This window comes from Camelus bactrianus, chromosome 20, assembly GCF_048773025.1.
Source record: "Camelus bactrianus isolate YW-2024 breed Bactrian camel chromosome 20, ASM4877302v1, whole genome shotgun sequence".
In the NCBI taxonomy this organism is placed as follows: Eukaryota; Metazoa; Chordata; class Mammalia; order Artiodactyla; family Camelidae; genus Camelus; species Camelus bactrianus.
Window position 1 is genome coordinate 18,284,603 of NC_133558.1, and position 18,453 is coordinate 18,303,055.

Below are 18,453 nucleotides of genomic sequence, written 5' to 3' on the forward strand. Positions count from 1 at the left end.
AAATAAGTTAATCTGTAGAATGGAAACATAAAAAAGGACTCTTGTGAAATAACCATGATACAGTGTAGGGGGAGGAAGATTCAGGTAAAGAGACTGATCATCAACCCTAGTTAACAATTCTCCACAGAAGGAGGTAGGTTAGGCCCAGGAGTTGATTAGCTTGAGCAATGAGTGCTTTGGGAACATTGCTTTAAAAAATGAAGACACAAGAAAATGAAGTCATACCAGACAAGAGGACGTATGCAATGGTGGCATTCCAGTATGTAGGCCAAAATCTGTCCAGAGGTCATGCCGGGAAGTACACATAACCAGAAGAGCATTCGGGGCAAGAGGCCATAACCCAAAGATTGGAGTAAGACAGGAGGAGAGTAGAAGTAAACTAGTCAAGAGCTGGGGTTAGAGGTAAGGAAAGATACTCAAGTTGAACTGAATGTCAGAATTTGGAGGAGATGGACACAGAAGTTTAACCAGGATTTTACTGCCATGTATGCTGTGGGGCATTTTTGGCACCTTCCTGAGGTGGGCAGATAGAAACTGTAGTTCTGGGAATCTCTCTTAACGGAAATAGGGTTCTCTGGCTACTGACAATGGTGAAAGAAGGCTGAGGGAATTGATACTAAAAATAAAGGTCATGAAACTCTCTTCTCATGAGAGAAGAGTGGAAAGGGATCTGCAACAAGTTGGAACTCTTGCAGTGATTTCATGCTATGAGGGTGAATCTTGCGTTACTCGTTTTACCTGTTTGTTAAGAAACACTTGCACTGATGTGAAAAATGAAAGCTATTTAAGGCCTAAATATTCCACAGTGTATAATGTTTCTGTATGAAAACTCTCTAGCTAGGAGCAGAACCTCCATACTAGAAGCATGATCATCTAATGCACACAATTTTCCACTAAGAGGCTTTATTAAAAATGTCTTAGTGTTTGCTTCCCAGTGACCTTGAACTACAAAAGTCCTTGGGGGTGATTTGTTGGAGTCATTCTGAAGGCAAAATAAGTTATTTTTAACCTAGAGAAATGCCAAATGTTACTGGAAACCTTAACTGAAATTAAAGACTAGTCATCTTGAAACTCACTGAATGAACCACTGAAATATTAATTCAAAAGGAAAAACTGACAATTCTGGTGAATTTTGTCACCCCAACCCATGAAGTGAGAGCTTACTGAAACCGTTATAGCCCATATTGGCCACAACTTTGGCTAGTAAATCTCAAAGGGAACCAAAAAGTCTCCTGACAGTAAAAGAGAAGGACAACACTTGGGGCCACAAATATGGGGTACTTGGGAAGACCTCCAACAACCAGGAGGTAGCTGCTAGTCAGAACTTTAGGAATTTCGGTTACCTGGAGACACCTGGACCCTGTGAGGCTCTGCACCAACTCTGGGAACTTTGCCACGCCAAGGAGCCAATCCTGGAGCTGCTGGTGCTGGAGCAGTTCCTGACCATCCTGCCTGAGGAACTCCAGGCCTGGTGTTAGCACATCAGCCAAAGAATGGAGAGGAAGCAGTGATCATGTTGGAGAATTTGGAGAGCCAACTTGATGTAACAGGACAGCAGGTGTGATCAAATGGGGGAATGTTCGGGAATGAAGGTCCTAGCCAGAGAGAGAAGCATTGATACAACCATGGGAACAAGGTTACAGAGCTTCAGTCTCTACTCAACCTGACCAGGTATATTAGTCTGTTTCTACTTTCTCTTGAGGGTGGGACAAGACTGTTCACATTCCTTCTCTATTCTGTGCCCTGAGAACTGTTCCCTAAGGTGTCTTTCTAAGGTATTCATTGAGTCTTTCATAATCCCGACCATATCTTGTTTCCAGGTTGTAGCCCATACCTGTGTAATGGGAGTGCATTCCAGGTTTCCTCATCAAGCAACACAGGAGCCACCAGCTCTTCCTTTCCAGACCGTGAAAAGACAGTTCAATGGGAATATGCAGAATTCCAGGTCATTCCTGAGCAAGGTGAGCATCTGAATCCATCTTGAGGGAAAGGGAGTGGTGGAAAGCTCTGCCAGCTATCCAGGTGGAACAGCATTAGGAACACCTCAGACATCAGCAGCGCCATGCTGAATCAGACTGAATATACATCCTCTCAAATATTGCATTTTAGCTTGGGTCGCACCAGCAAAGGACATGATGCTGAATATTGCAGTGCTGTCCTCCCTGTTATCAGTGCCATTGAGAAGCTGTGCAGCAGCTTTCCTAACTTCATTTAGAAACCTATTCCAGAATGCTCTCATAAAATAAAATTTACCTTTATTTAAATCTTGTATTTTCATCATGTATAATTTCATAGCCTAACCACTGCTGTACATTTAGTGCTCGTTCTATAAAGTAAACTTACTCATTTGTTTTAAAATTATCTTTTCAGAATCCCCTGGATCACCTAAAGCCATTTTGTACCCTCTTTCCTGTTCCCTTGTAATAGAAGCCATATCATCTACCTGATCTTCCAGATTCATCTAAATCTTGTTTGAGTTTTTTATTTTTCCTTTAGTCCCTGTTGTCTTAAAGGGTCACAAATGATTCTAAAATATCTCTTAGATCTGCCTCTTCAGTACTGCCTCCAATTGAAAAAGGGCCCTTCTTCAGTTCTCATTATATGATTACAAACCTTTCTCACAGAGATTATGAACAGGGAAGGTAAGTAGGTCCTTCATAGTTGTCTGCTTGGATAGACAAAATAATTAGATTGTTTTAATTCTTATTTTTTATTGAAGTGTAGTCGATTTACAGTGTTAGTTTCTGGTATACAGCAAAATGATTCAGTTATACATATATATATTTTTCAGATTCTTTCCCATTACAGCTCATTACAAGAAATTGAATATAGTTCCCTGTGCTATATAAGTAGGCCCTTGTTGTTTATCTATTTTATATAAAGTAATGTGTATCTGTTAATCCCAAACTCCTAATCTATCCCTCCCTCACTTTCCACCCTGGTTACCACAGTTTGTTTTGTGTGTCCATGAGTCTATTTCTGGTTTATAAATAAAATTTTTATCTTTTTTTCAAATTTCACATATAAGGGACATCATATGATATTTGTCTTTCTCTGTCTGACTTTCTTCATTTAATATGATAATCTCTAGGTCCATCCATGTTACTGCAAATGGCATTATTTCATTCTTTTTATGGCTGAGTAATGTTCCATTATATATATATATATATATATATATATATATATATATATATATATATATATGTATATATCACATATTCTTTATCCATTCATCTGTTGATGGACATTTAAGGTTGTTTCTATGTCTTTGCTATTGTAAATAATGTTTCTGCGAACATTGGGTTGCATGTGTCTTTTTGAATTACAGTTTTATCTGGAAAAATTATTAGATTTTTGACTGAAGAACCAGTTAAAAATGGGCAGAAAAACCGACTGGGTATTTTTTCCAAAGAAGACACAAAAATGACCAAGAGATACATATAAAGATGCTCAGCCTCACTAATCATAAGGAAAATGCAAATCAAAACCCCAGTGAACTATCACCTCATACCTGTTAGAATGGCTATTATCAAAAAAACTTACACAATGCTGTCAATTATATCTGAATTTTTAAAAATACAAACAGAACTGTATTTTAAATGTCAGTATCTTGAAATGGATTCACCCTGACATGAAACATATTTTTCCAAGACTCACTATGCATATATCATGATTATTAACTTTTAGATTAATAATAAATACAATTTTAAATTCATGTTATACAAAAAAATGCATTTTAAATGACCCTTCCTTATCCTTTTCATGAATTTCTCAGCTTCAAACATACTTTATTATAAACCCAAGTTTTGTTTGTTTTCTGAAATGTAAAAAGTCTTAAATAAAAAAGAAGAAAATTCTGCCATTTGCAACAACGTGGCTCCTATACATACAAAATTAAGTTTGTTTTTCTCCTGATAATCTGTTTTACGTCCATTTTAATTATTAGACCAACCAAAGAACCTAGAAGGGAAAAAGTTTTCCCCAACATCCATTTCCCACTCCATTCACCAACTATAAAAGCCTGCCAAGTGGAAGCATCCTTTATATACTACAGCCCCTCAACAGTTAAATTTTTCCAGAAGACTCTATTCTCTGCCTGGGGTTCTAATTTTCTTTAAGGAACCTTTTGTGGTGTCTGCCAAAGAAGTTTTGAAGCACTCATTCTGTACCACTCACTCAGCAGCTAAACTTTATCGTGGAACAAACGAATGGCCACTCTGTGTAAGACTCCTATACATGTCATTTTAACTGGTGGCCTCTGGCAGTGTGGCACTCCCTGTGGCCAAGCTGTAGGGATCCCAGGGCAGATCTGGGTCACACGTGCGTGGGATGCATCCTGTCCCTGGGTTGTGCAGACTTGGGCAGGTCACATAACTTTTTGCATGTTTCCGGGTTGTAAGTAGAATGCACGGCACAGTGCTCATCGTTGTGTGCCTTAATCCTCCTCCTTTCCCTTCCTCTCCTTGTGGGTCATTTATGCAAGACTGTACTGATGGGAATACTGCGGACATATTCTAATTGAGCGATGTGTCTGCCTGGTAAATATATTCAGGTTGACAGAGGTCAGGACGGATGGGGGATGCTGGCCAGGGAGGCAGGTTGGCAGGAGGGCGAGAGGACTCAGGTAGGTTAATGGGAATGAAGAAGTGATGCTCTAGACCCCAGATCTCCCGGGTGCAGGTAAGGGGAGCCACCCTTGCTCAGCCAGCGCTGGAAGAGCCAGTACAGACCCCACATGAGCCCGCCCAGCTCCTGGCTGGCACCCCAGAACTTTTCTGAGACTGAGACTCCTGGGTCACTGGTGCTGATCAAGTAGTTCTGTGCAGACCATCTGTTTGTCCAACACGGTCACCTACTCCTGGAAGCCTTTTGTGGTCTGCCGGGTGCTTGTGCTTAGAGGACACAGACAGCCAACACTTCTGGAGCCTGGGACTTGTGGTTGGTCACGGTGATGTGCCAGTGTGGTTTATGTTACAGGATAAATTGGAAAGGGGTTTCTAGTCTGGCTGGTAACTCACTATATTGTCTTACTCTTTCGAAGATCTAAACTAGTGGAAGACATGTAGAAGTGGCCCCATTTCCTTTATTCTGAATGACTCCTGAAATACTCTTTGTCCAAGCCCCCTCTAAAATACCCTGAATTAATCTTTACTGGGAAAGTGAAGGTGTTTCTGAAAGATGCCCGGTGAGTAACAGATGCTAGGCGCAGAGAAGGCACTAGAGGGCTTCCTTGCCTGGTCCTACATTCTGTGCCTGGAAACCTAGGAAGTGTACCTGAGTGGTCCCTGGAGTCAACTCCTGAATGACCAGGTCACAATCGTAACTGCAGCCGTTTAACCGAGGTATTACTAAGTGCCAGGCACTGAATTTAATGCTTTCCATGGTTATTTTCAAAACAAACCTATGTAATAAGGGCAGCTGTTTAGTTCATCACATTGTAACAATATTATTTTCCTGGTTTTGTAATGGCTGTGATTATGTAAAATGTTACCATTAGGGTGAGGTTATAGGGATTGTTCTGTACCTGTTTTGGAAATTTTCTGCGGGTTTAAAATTATTTCAAAATAAAAAGGTTTTAAAAGCTCTAAGATATTTTTACAAAGGGGAAGAATAGAAGTTTACAGATGTTAAGCCACCACACATAAGAAAATATGACAGGAGTCAAGCCCAGGTCTTTTGGAATCCACAGCCTAGGCCCTTAACCACTGCCCACATGCTAGTCAGATGGTAGTCCACGTCTCCTTAAACCCATCGGCCCTGCTTAAGTCTGCAATTACATGGAAAACTGGAATCATCTACACTCACACAGCCTCGTACCCACACTAACATGATTTTACTATTCGATAGTCTTCCCTAAATATGACCCCACTAGTCAACTTCTTTAGTAACATAACTTTACTATTCTAGGAAATTCTTGCCCTGGAAGACAAAAGTTGCAAATAATTATATTTCTTTCAAGAACTTGCCCCTCAGTCCATTAATGGGAACATCAAGCTCTTCAGCTTTCAATGGATAGGACCAGAGTTTTTGAAATCTTCAACTCAAAACCTTCACCTTGCTGTGTCCCTCAGTCCTAAACTACTGCAGCATGATCCTTGCCCAATCCTTATCCTGCTTTGAAAGATCTGCTTTAAACCCCCAAAACCTCATAAATATCCTGACTTTGCCTTCTTCCCTAGGAGATCCTAGTAAGACTCTGTCCAAGTAGTGCTCTCTAGTGCTCATAAGAATAAACTTGGCTTGGCCTTATCAACTGATACTTTGGTGTTATTTGGAGGAAGCAAGCATCCAACAATATTCCCGTTATTGTCCAAAATGCTGTCTCTGGTCAAACATCCCTTCTCCTACTTGGAAAAACGTTTCAATTGCCTTACATTAAAAAAAAAAAATTCTTCATTGAATTCTCTTTAATTTGGGTTGAGCCTCCTTTTTCTTCTAAAACAGAAAGATTAGACTTAGTGTATGAGCTCAAATATTGAATTCGCTTGATATGTATGTATACATATATATATTTTTTTAAACTGTGGTTTCTGTAACCTTAGGAGTACACCCTAAAAGGTAACGCTCATAGCAGCAGTCCTCTTCTTGGCCCACTGGAGTGGGAATGGCTGCTGTTTTCCTTCCAAAAGTTCCTGAAGAGCCAAAGGAGCTCTTCATAGTAAGTAATAAAAAGGGGCCTGCCAGGGGTCAGCGATCTGGCCCAAAAGGGAGCAGTTGAAACAACCAGGAGTTATTCCGCCAGTGTTTCTGACAGTTCTGCTACAAGGAGATCCCTGGGCCCTGTGAGGCCTTGGGCCAGCTCTGGGTGTTCTGCTGTGAATGGTTAAAGCCTGAGATACACACCAAGGAGCAGATGTTAGACTTGCTGGTGCTGGAGCACTTCCTGACCATCCTGCCCAGGGAGCTCCAGGCCTGGGTACAGGAGCATCATCCAGACAGCAGGTAGGAGGCAGTGGCCGTGCTGGAAGATCTGGAGAGGGAGCTGGATGAACCAGGCCAGCAGGTAGGAAAAGGCCCTCTGTTCAGTGAGGGGAGAGTTGGGAGGGGGCCCAGGCTGGTCCTTTGTGGGTTCTCAGGGGATCATTTACTCTGTAGGCCCTTCAGATGCCTAAGTGAGCCTCCTTGTCCTCAGGTTTCAACCCAGGCCTGTGCACAGGAAGTGCTTTCTGAGACATCAGTACCTCTGGATCCACCTAAGGAAGCAACATATCCCCAGCCTCAACCCACGGAGATCCAGCTGAAGGGTGAATCTCAGGACCCTCAACACCAACAGGATTGTGGTTAGTGTTGACACTTAGGTCATGTGGCTCCTCTGGAGACCTTAGAATTTTTCATCATTCAGCAGACGTATATTGACTACTTATTATGTGCCAGGCACTGTGCAAGGCTCTGGGGATAGTGAAAAGTGGACATGATCTTTGGTAAGCTGGTGCTTATAATAGTCTGGTGACAGAGGCATTAACAAATAAAGTCACAAAGAAATATGCCATGGGAGAGATCAGAGAAGGCCTCTTTGAGGAAGTAACATGGTATCTGAATCCTAAAAGCGGAGTAGGAATTAAACAAGTGAACAATAGAGGGGGAAAGCATTCCAGGCCAAAAGAGCACATGGAAAATTAAATGGGAAAGAAATTGGTGGGTTTGAATGACAGCTAGTGTGACTGGAAAGTGGAGAGACAGAGTAGAGTAGCAAAGAGAAGATGGTCAGGGGCCAGAACATGAGGGCTTTGTGGGTCCTGTTAAGAAGTCAGTAAGTCTTTACCTTTCACTTTGTAAGCCTAGCTCAGGGTTCTGGGAGGACCCCTGCCCTAAAGGGGTTATTAAGTCTCCATAAAAAGATAGCTATTGATTTGAGATGGTGAATGATTATGTGCCAAATTAGAGATCATGGTTCTGGCAAGGAGAAATCTATCTCTTCAGGCCTTGCTGGTTGCAGAGTGGCCGGGGTTTGAATTGGGTCATTAAAAAAATGGGTAGCATTTCACTGGGTAGCGAGCATCAGGAAGGGTGTTCCTCATACTCGCTCTTCTTCTAGCGCTCTCTGTCCCACTATTCAGTTCTTCAGTCACATGGAGATTTCTAGTCCTACAGCCCTTTTTTTTCCCTCTCAATGCTTCTTTCTTCTTATGCTATCAGACCCACGATATATTTGTTTTTTGCTAATATGCTCAACATTCTCCCAGCCCCCTCCCACCCTATACCCCACTGCCGCACATGCGCACACATCACCACCTTGTTGAACTCAAAACACCACCTATAACCACCCCTTCTCCACTCTAATGCCAAACCAACTCATAGCTGTTCTTCAAGACTCAACTCAGCTGTCACCTGCTTCAGGAAGCCTTTCTTGATAACGTCCCACATATTTGAGTTATGCGATGCATCTCGTGCATACCTCTGTCATAACATGTAGCGTGTTGTAAAACCACTTCACTTGTCTGAAGCTCCTTCCGCTGATTATAGTTGGTCACTCTTAGTAAACAGTTTCTTTTTAAATGTAAAATAGATTTTTTTTGTTAGGTTTTTTGACACGTTTTATCAATTTCTGATACTTTTTAAAATTTCTTTGTTTTTGGGGGGATAGGTAATTAGGCCTACTTATGTATTTATCTTTAATGGAGGTGCATTGGGATTGAACGCAGGACCTTGTGCATGCTAAGCACACACTCTATCACTGAGCTGTACCCTCTCTGAGCCGCTCTTCTTGTATACCAGCACCTCTGGAGTCACTCTTGTTGAAGTTCATCCTTTATATATTTTACTGTAGCAAGGTTCTCTGGGTAGTAGGCTTAGTCTTTGCATATCTTATCCTTATTTTGCCCTCCCTTTTTAATTATGGTTTAGCTAGGGTAAAATTCTAATTGACAAATTTTTTTCCCTCAGCATTTTGAAGATACTACTTCACTATCTTCTAGCTTCTATTGTTTGCTGTTAAAAGGTTACCATCTTCTTGCCTTTTAAAATTTTTTTAGGGATTCTATCTTTTCTCATTAGTGGCTTTTAGATGTACTCTTAACCTTTATAATCTGAATTTTCATGAAAAAGTGTGTCCTGATAGGGTTATATTTTTTGTTCATCTTTCTTGATCTATCAGTGCACTTTTGCTCTAAGAACTCATGTTTTTCTTCAATTCTGGGGAAATTCTCAACTATTAGTTATTTAAGTTGTGCTGCTTTTTTAAAATTCCTTATATTACCTTCTTCTGGACCTACCAGAAGACACTGAGTAGAATTTGCTTATTAATCTATTCATTTCATTTAGCTGCTTGTTCACATATTGTACGTCCTTGTCTCTCTGTAAGAGGTCCTAGTGGATTCCTCTTCTATTATCATCTAGTTTATTCTATCTCTAAGTTATCAGTTTCTAAAATTTCTATTCAGCTTTTATATCAGATATCCTTGCTTCATTTTTATTTATTTTATTTCATAATTCCATGTTTATTTGCCATGGATGGTATGTCATCATTTACCTTTCGGGTATCTTTATTCTCCTAATTTTTTTCAGGATTTTTGATGAAAATAATTTCATCTGGATTGAATTCATGTTCCAAACGATTTTGTTAACCATCTTTCCTAGCATCTGATTCATGTGTTTTTTTTTTTTAAATGAGCCTCATTTTTCTTTCTTTCTTTTTTTTAGTTGAGATATAGTCAGTTTACAACATTGTGTCAATTTCTGGTGTACAGCATAATGTTTCAGTCATACATATGCATACATATATTCATTTTCATATTCTTTTTGATTATAGGTTACTACAAGACGTTGAATATAGTTCCCTGTATTGTACAGTAAAAACTTGTTGTTTATCTATTTTATATATAATAGTTAGTATCTGCAAATCTTGAACTCCCAGTTTATCCCTCCTCACCCCCATTCCCCCCTGGTAACCGTAAGTTTGTTTTCTACGATTCACGTGCTTTGAAATGTTCATTACTAGGCTCGTTTTGAGTTCTTCCTGATTTGTTTTACTGTCTCCTTCCGTGTTTAGCTATTCAGTTGTTACTGTTAACCTGGCCCCCTGGAACTGAGTTTTTGGGCTCCTGTTTCATGTCGCAGCACAGTTATCACCAATGTAGTCACAGGCTACCAGGTAGCTTGACAAGGTTCTTGGTCACAGAGTTGTATCTTTCTCTGTGTCTGTCTGTGTCTGTGTGTGTGTGTCTGTGAGTCCCACCCAGCCTCTGGCATCAAGCCCTGAGCTGGTGCTAGTCCCTCCTTTCATGGAGCACTTTTAGGCCCCCATTTTCCTCTGGGGCTAAAATTTCAGTCATGGCTGGAAGCCCAGCAGGCCCACAGCTTCAACTGTAGTGACCATTGTGCACTTTTCTTTCCTTTCTGGTCCACAGAGATGTTTATCTTATTTTTTAGCAGATATGTTTTTAGGTTTTTGTTTTTGTTTATTACTCAATGTATTTGGAGCTGAAGTGTCAACTCACTGTGCCATCTTGACTAGAAGTACCCCGTGTTCCCCAACCTTTTCTAGTCCGTTAGAAAGTGAGTTTCTATGCTGTGCTTTTTTACACTAATCCATAAATTTTCTCCTCAGGCTGATAGGGATTTTAGTTCTATTAAATGTGCAATTTTAGTTCTATTAAATGTACTGCAGCCCATGTGCAGTAGCCATTTTGTATTTCCTAATGGCTCTGAAAGACTATGTTCTTACCTAAATGAGTCTCTTTATTTAATTTGCCTTTAAATTCCACACAGATATATCTAAGGTAGCTATAACATAAAGTTTTGAAGTGCCCAAACACTTTACAATAGCCTTCTATAAACCACTAACAATAGGGGTTTTTTAACCATTGCAAGCTGGTTTGGTGAGGAAATTATCATGGGTTCCTATCCTAAAAGGAGACCCTGAGGAAAGGTTTAACTCACTCTTGGCAACATTCTTTCTTGGCTCTGCCTTATTCCCTGGGTTTCTGCCCTTCACAGGATGGGACCTCCAGGACCAGAAGTGGCTGTCACTTTTCTCAGAGAGGTTGCCAGTGAGTTTCTTCCCTCATCCCAGAGTCTCTTTAGGCAACCCATTTGGGCACAGTCAGCCCCGTACTTCTGCTTAGAGTTAGGCCTGACTCGTACTGCACCCTAGATCTTCAACTGTCTCCACAGTTGTCTTTTCCTTCCCCTCCCCCCCCCCCCCATTTAAGATCTTTTTTCCAGAAACTATAGACCACTGCAGGAGTGGCCACATCTCCCACCCTGGAGGAGTGCAGGGTGTTGGGAGTCTGCTCAAAGGAAGCTTTGTAGCAAAGAGAGGCAGAGGGGTTATGGGATCGTGCTTTCCTTGAGTAAGAACAGATGGGAGTATAGGGTCTGGTGAGCACCTTCTCTGTGTTAGTACTGTTTTCCTGGTAAGTCTCGAATGACCCACAGAGTGTAGCTTCAGGTTTGTCAGATTCCTAGTGTTCTCCTTTGCAAGAATAGTAATGTCTTTGCAGGTAAAGCAATTTCTGTCTGTCTCCATATGATAAAATCCTTTTCTCCCCCATGTGTCTAGACTAGAATCTCTTTGTCCTGCATATTTGGAAATGTGATACTTCTCTGTGGCTGGTGTCTCATCTTTCAGTATTCCCAGAGGCCTTCAGAGGAACCTGCACAGAGCTGTTTCATGGCTCCAATGTGGTTCCTGCTACCGCTGGCTTCCTGTCTCCTTTTGCTCCTCCCAAGTTCCTACTCTTTCATCCCTCTCTACTCAACCTTTTTTTTTTTGTAATACATTTATTCCACAAGAGCTTTATATCTTTAATATGCAGTTATCCAATTGTTTCAGCACCATTTGTGGAAAAGACTGTCCTTTCTATACTGAATTGCTTTTACACCTTTGTGAAAAATCATTGATCATACTTGTGTGAATATATCCTGGGGTTATTCTGGATTATTCTGTTGCATTGATTTATATAACATAATTATTGATACAGCTTAAGCTTGCTATTTTATCATTTGTTTTCTTCTTGTTTCTTCTGTTTTTCTTTTTGTTGTTGTTGTTGTTGTTGTTGTTGTTGTTGTTGTTGTTCCTCTGTTTTAGCTTCCTGGCCAATCTGTAGGTTACTTGAATATTTTCTATAGTTCCATTTTGATTAGTCTGCAGTGTATATTTTTTATAACATTTCTTATTGAGTTATAGTCATTTTACAATGTTGTGTCAAATTCCAGTGTAGAGCATAATTTTTCAGTTCTATATGAACATACGTATATTCATAGTCACATTTTTTTTTTCTGTGAGCTACCACAAGATCTTGTATATATTTCCCTGTGCTACACAGTATAATCTTGTTTATCTATTCTACATATGCCTGTCAGTATCTACAAATTTTGAACTCCCAGTCTATCCCTTTACTCAACTTTTGGCCTCCCCTGGAGAACCTATCCTTGTCTTAGATCTTTTTCTGTTATTTTTTATGTTTGTTCATTGGATCACTCTTAATTCTCTGTGATTTTTCTCCGCTCTTTGCTTGAATCATGCCCTTTCAGTCCAGCCACCACTAGTCCTCTCTTCCTTTGCCGTCTCCTAATTTCCTCTTCCAATATTGTAAAACCATTTTGTTGGTATACTTAAGCTGTGTACTTCTAGTACGTGTTTCCTGTGTGTTATTTCCTGTGTATTTCAATGACACTTGAATACTGTACTTTTTATTTCAGAGTATGTGATCAGAATTGACAAAGAATTGATTCAAAAGCAGGAGCTTGCTGTAGCTATGAAATCCCAAGAAAAGTTATCTCACCAAATCAATGAAGAGGTTCCTGAATGTGGAGAAATCCAAGAATATGAAAGATGGACAGAAAGATATCACAGAAACACTTCAACTAAGAGAAGCTATAAGTGTGATGAATGTGGAAGAAAATTCATTCAAAACTCAAGCCTCATTAGTCATAAAAGAATCCACACTGGAGAGACATCCTATTCATGTCATGTATGTGGCAAAACTTTCAGAGTTCACAAATTATAGACCATCAGTGAATACACAGCCAATTAAAACCATATCAATGTGATGAGTGTGGGAAAGCCTTTTACTACAGTTCACACCTTGTTCAGCATCCAAGGACCCACACAGGAGAAAAATCTTTCCAGTATAATGAGTGTGGGAAAGCTTTTCATTACAGCTCAGGCCTTATGCGACACCAGAGGACCCACACAGGAGAGAAACCATACCAGTGTAACAACTGCAGGAAAGCTTTCTGTCTGAGCTCCCATCTGATGCAACATCAATGAGTCCATTACTGGAGAGAAGCCATACCAGTGTCGTGAGTGTGGGAAACGCTTCAGCCAGAGCTCAGGCCTCTTCCATCACCAGAGAATCCACAGTGGGGAGAAACCATATGAATGTGATGAGTATGGAAAGGCTTTCTTCAGTCACATTTCAGCTCTTGTTGGACACCAGCAAATCCACAGTGGAGAGAGGCCCTATGAGTGTGATGTGGTGATATGTGTGGGAAAGCTTTCAGTTATCACTCACATCTTCTGCAACACCAAAGAATCTACAATGGAGAGAAGCCCCGTGAATGTGATGTGTGTGGAAAAGCTTTCCAGCGGAGCTAACACCTCATTGTACATCAGCGAACCCACACTGGAGAGGAGCCCAGGTGATGTCAAGAGTGGTGTAGAAGTTTTCATCTATGCTCATTCCTGTGAGACATTAGACAGAAAAGCACAGCTAGAAAAGGATGTCCCAGACCATGTACCATGTACCTTATATATCTCATGGAAACTTCCCTTCTCTTCTACAAGATAGGTATTCTTTATTACATCTCAAACAATGTCTGCATTGAATTCACTCTTATGAAAAGTTTATAATAAAATGAAAAGTTTTAATTACATTAAAATGTTAAACAGCCTATTAAAGTGCTTTTTGAATGTAATCCCATAACTATATCAAACATTAAAAATATTAAAAATTGGAAGTAAATGACATTAAAATATCAACAGTGACTGTATTTAGGTGATGAAAATGGGTGATCCTCCCCTTTTCTTTCTGCCTCTCTCATATTCCTACATGTGTGGTAAATACTTTTAGAATTATCTGAGCCTTTCTGGTGATGATTCTTTAATAGTTTCTTTCAATTATTTCCTTTAGGATTGGCTTATTTAAACTTTTTTAATTGAATGAATTTTGGAACTAATGGGTTTTTCCCCAGAAATTCATCAACTGCATTAAGATTTTTAAAATTTTGGTAGCATACTTACCTCTTCATCTGCTGTTATTTGTCATTGATAATTTAATTTTCTTCTCTCAGTTGAATTTACCATAGATTTATTGTTTTCATGGGCTCATTTACAAATATTTCATTCTTGGATTTATTTATTAACATCAGAAACTTTCTATTTTCTTATTATTTACTGTTTCTTTTATCTTTATTTCTTTTCTAACCTTTCCCTTGAGGGTTTCTTTCTCATTCCTTTTCTAATTTCTTTGGTTGAATTCTTAGTCATTTATTTTCTCTCTTTTTTAATAATGAAAAAAAGTGAGTATATACATCTACCAAGTACTTATTTTTTTTAAATTGCCCACTTGTGTTTTTTCTGAGTCCTTATTTTTGTTTGGAAGATATAACTGGTAGTGGGGAGTGGTTCTGCTCATTATACATAGACTGTCTGCTTTTGTCTTAGTAAAGAAGTCAGAGAGGCCTTACCCAAGTAGAGGAAAGACATACCTAAGCTAAGGGCAGAGCCAGGATTTTACAGGATCTGTGACAGTGGTTGGAAGCCTCATTATGTCTGGTGTTCAACCATTTGCGTTACCACAGCAAGGGGCTGGCAAGTTGATTCTTTAAAGTTGACAAGCAACTGAAGCCGGGGGTACCTGAAGAATATTCTGGGCCACTCAGGGAGTTCACAGCTGGTAGTGGGGTTTGTGTTTGAAAATCTGATAAGAGAATTTGATACAAGAAAGCACTAAATAAGGAGGGAGAAACATGAGAATAGTGTGTTGTGTACTAAAAGGGAAACAGGAAATAGTTAAGCATTTTCTGAATTTTTAATTTGCTCATTTGGCTAAGAGGGACATATTATGCCACAATCAAGAGAAGGGGCTTTGTCTTTCAATCATTTACTTCTCTTTTTTTTTAAATTAATTAATTCATTTTTTTCATGGAGATACTGAGGACTGAACCCACATGTGCTCTACCTGAGTTACATACCCCTATCCCCACCCCCATCATGTACTTCTAATGAAAGAAGGGCAGGGGTTATCCTTTTTCTAAATTTTTCTCCCCAGAGAGGAGGGTTTTCTAAAGCTTACTTGAAAGTTCATTATTTCTACGCTTTCTAAACGTTCCACATAGGTTGACTTGATCACTTACATTTGCCCCTCAGAAGCACAAGGAAGTTGAATTGATTTTCATCTTAAAGGTGTTATACCCTTTTACAGGATGACCTGTCAGGCAAAGAATATCAGAGAGAGAAAGGAAATATTGATGACATTCCCCAAACAGGAAAATTGTTTGTAGGTTGTAAAGAATAAACAGGATTTGAAAACAATTTACCTTTTTTTGTTTACACCAGTAGTATGTTTTTGTAAAAAATTTAAACTTTACAGAAATATATAAAGTGTAAAATGCAAGTTCTCTGTAAGTTTGCTCTAAGTGATAATCATCAAGAACACATTTAAGATAATTATTTTACAAAAATGATCATATCATACTGTTTTGTAACTTACTTTTTTTCCCAACTCCTTGAAACTGGGTGTGGCTTTGTGACTTGCTATAACTTATCTTTTTTACTCAATATGCCTCTGGCATCTTTTAGTTTTTAGTTTTAAAAATGATTGGGTAGAGGTAGATACTGCTCAGCGGTAAAGAGCGTGTTTAGCATGCACGAGGTCCTGGGTTCAATCCCCAGTACCTCCATTTTAAAAAAGTAAATAAACAAACAAAAAAGTAAATAAAGAAAAGCAATAACACAATACAATGAACTACATAATAAATAAGTTGCATAAGTGGTGGGATGGTGAATTTATTTTAAAAAATTGGACACATAGAAATTTAAATTCCCAAATGTTGGATATTCGGGTTTTCCAATTTAAATTTTAAAAAAGTTTCTTTGTACACATTATTTTATATATATAACTCAAAAAAGCTAAGTTGCTGGATCAAGGGGTGTAGACATATTAACTTTAATAGGTCTTGCCTTCCAAAAATGTACAACTAACAGTGCCTGTGTTTCCAGTATTGAATATTATCAATCTTTCTGTCTTTAGTAATCTGAAGGATTTTTAAAAGCTCATTATTCTTTTAATTTAAATTCTTTAAGTAGTGAACTTGAATGCTCTTTAATAATCATTATTGTCTATCAATATTTGTGTTCTATAAATGCCAACTTAAGTCCTTTGCCAATTTTTCTGTTCGCTTTGTTGACTGAAATTGTGAACGAAAAATACTGCAAACCATATCAGTAAACAAAGAATGATGAAATCAAGTCATCAGTGGCTGCCAACAGCCCCAGTGAAGACAAGCCTGCAGCCCGGCCTCTGCAGCCACTTATAATGGTGCTCTCTGAGAGGACTCAGAGTAAGAAAGGACAGAATTTTGGCCCTAGATAGCTAGGTGCTTGTCAAAGGAATGAATTCAATGACCCCAAATGTTTGCTTCCTCCCATACAGAGAAAAGCGCTAAATTCTTTAACTTGAGATGTCTAGTTTTCTTTAGTTAAGTAACATTTTAATGTTACAACTACCTAGTCTTTGTTGTAAAGCTCCTATATATATCCTAGCTCCTCCCCTACATCTTCAGAGCAGTCTCTCTGAGAGATCTGAGAGGCTGTCATCTTAGGCTCAAAGGGGTTCGAGTCCTCAGAAATGTCCACCAAATAAAACATAACTTTTAGGCTGCTCATTTATTTCAGGCAACAGATATATAGGATTATTTCAGGCAACCGATATATAGGAGTGTGTGTGTGTGTGTGTGTGTGTGTGTGTTTTGGGGAGAGGGTGGAATCTATAAATACATAATATATCGACGGAAAGATACAGCCATATGTGACAAAAAATGTTGGTTGTCAAAACTAGATGCAAGGGGATATCTATTCTTTTTAAATACTGAACCATGTGACTGCATTACATATTAATATTACTTATTTAACAATTAAGTCAAAAAAATCTTGAGAGGGAAAAAGGTTTTCGGGGTTCTTATTTTTGGTTTTGTTTTGTTTTTTGTTTTTTAAGAGCAAAGAAAACCGTCTTGCGAGCGCCGTAGCCGGATCAGGCAAACATACAAGAACCGGGTCCTCCACCGGCTAGAGGGGCGGAGGGAAGACCGGCCGCGGCCACCGAGGCAAGGCTTCCTAGAGCGGACCGGAAGTGCCCTGCCGACAGCGGCCAGGCGCCGATTGGTCGGTTTGAGTCTAGCCTTTGTTCGGCGGTCCAAAGGACGCCAGTTGTCGCACCTGTTCCTCTCCGTGCCAGGTGAGTCTCTCCCCGCTCCTGGGTGGAGGATGGGGCTGGGCATAGTCGTGGTCAGCAGCATCCCCCTTCCCTCACCTCTCGCTGGCGATCCCCTCCCTCCTCACAGACCTGCGAGAGAGGACTTGGGCCGACCTTTTGGAAGAACGGAAAGGGGAACACTGGTTGCGAGTGGTTCTGTGAGGGCATCCACCTAACCCTCTTCCTGAGTTGGAGCATATACCTCACAACTGCAGAATCCTAGGGACCCGTACATCTCAGGTTGTGAAATGAAAGGGCTTTTTTAACAAAGCTATTAATACTTCGCGTTTATTTATTACTTGCTGCCTAGCCAAGGACTTTGCATACATTCCTATTTAATCTACACATCATCCCTATGAGAAACATGGGAATTTTTATAGAAACTCAAAATTACACAACGGAGCTGATTCAAATCCATGTTCCTTCTTTAGTGTTATTATTTATAGCCTCCTAATAGACTTTTCTCTACTCTGTTCTGGTTGCTTGCCTTTATTAGTGTGTGTTGATGGTCTCCGCGGCTTTTGTCATTTCTCTATGGTAACAGAGTTTTCTCTGAGACAAGATTCTAAAACATCTGAATCAGTCCCAGATACAGGATTCATCACCTGAAAAACAGCCCAGAATGGCCACCTCCCCGGAACCTGAGGAACAAGAAGGACTCCTACTATTTAAGGCAGAAGACCATCACTGGGGACAGGACTCCACCTCACAAAAGTATAGTCCTCACAGAAGGGAACTCTTCAGGCAGCACTTTAGGAAGCTCTGCTATCAGGATGCACCTGGGCCCCGTGAAGCTCTCACCCAGCTCTGGGAACTTTGCCGCAAGTGGCTGAGGCCAGAATGCCACACAAAGGAGCAGATTTTAGACTTGCTGGTGCTTGAACAGTTCCTGAGCATTCTTCCTAGAGACCTGCAAGCATGGGTGCAGGCGCACCATCCAGAGACTGGAGAGGAGGCAGTGACTGTGCTGGAGGATCTGGAGAGAGAGCTGGATGAACCTCGAAAGCAGGTGGGAAGAGGGAGTCATTTGGCTGTG

At 40.0% G+C, this 18,453-nt stretch overlaps 1 protein-coding gene, 1 long non-coding RNA gene and 1 pseudogene across 3 annotated transcripts in view; 2 read left to right on the forward strand and 1 right to left on the reverse strand.

The window, feature by feature from the left end:
• Positions 1-15,294, forward strand: LOC105084103 (uncharacterized; annotated as a pseudogene).
• Positions 13,491-18,453, reverse strand: part of LOC123614095 (uncharacterized) — a 15,510-nt gene continuing 10,547 nt past the window's right edge. Inside the window, exons 2-3 of the long non-coding RNA XR_006721595.2 lie at positions 15,301-15,374; positions 13,491-13,627 (exon numbers count right to left, since the gene is read on the reverse strand). This is a non-coding gene — a long non-coding RNA (uncharacterized LOC123614095). The remainder of the gene's footprint in view (positions 13,628-15,300; positions 15,375-18,453) is intronic.
• ZKSCAN8 (zinc finger with KRAB and SCAN domains 8) overlaps positions 16,811-18,453 on the forward strand; it is a 58,696-nt gene continuing 57,053 nt past the window's right edge. The window contains exons 1-2 of one of the 2 annotated variants that reach the window (XM_045509647.2): positions 16,811-17,399; positions 18,001-18,426. In XM_045509647.2, coding sequence (XP_045365603.1) covers positions 18,040-18,426 — 387 coding nt within the window. In that variant the 5' untranslated portion in view covers positions 16,811-17,399; positions 18,001-18,039. Of the gene's footprint in view, positions 17,400-17,913; positions 18,427-18,453 lie in introns of both variants that reach the window. The other variant, XM_045509646.2, reaches the window with a different exon arrangement.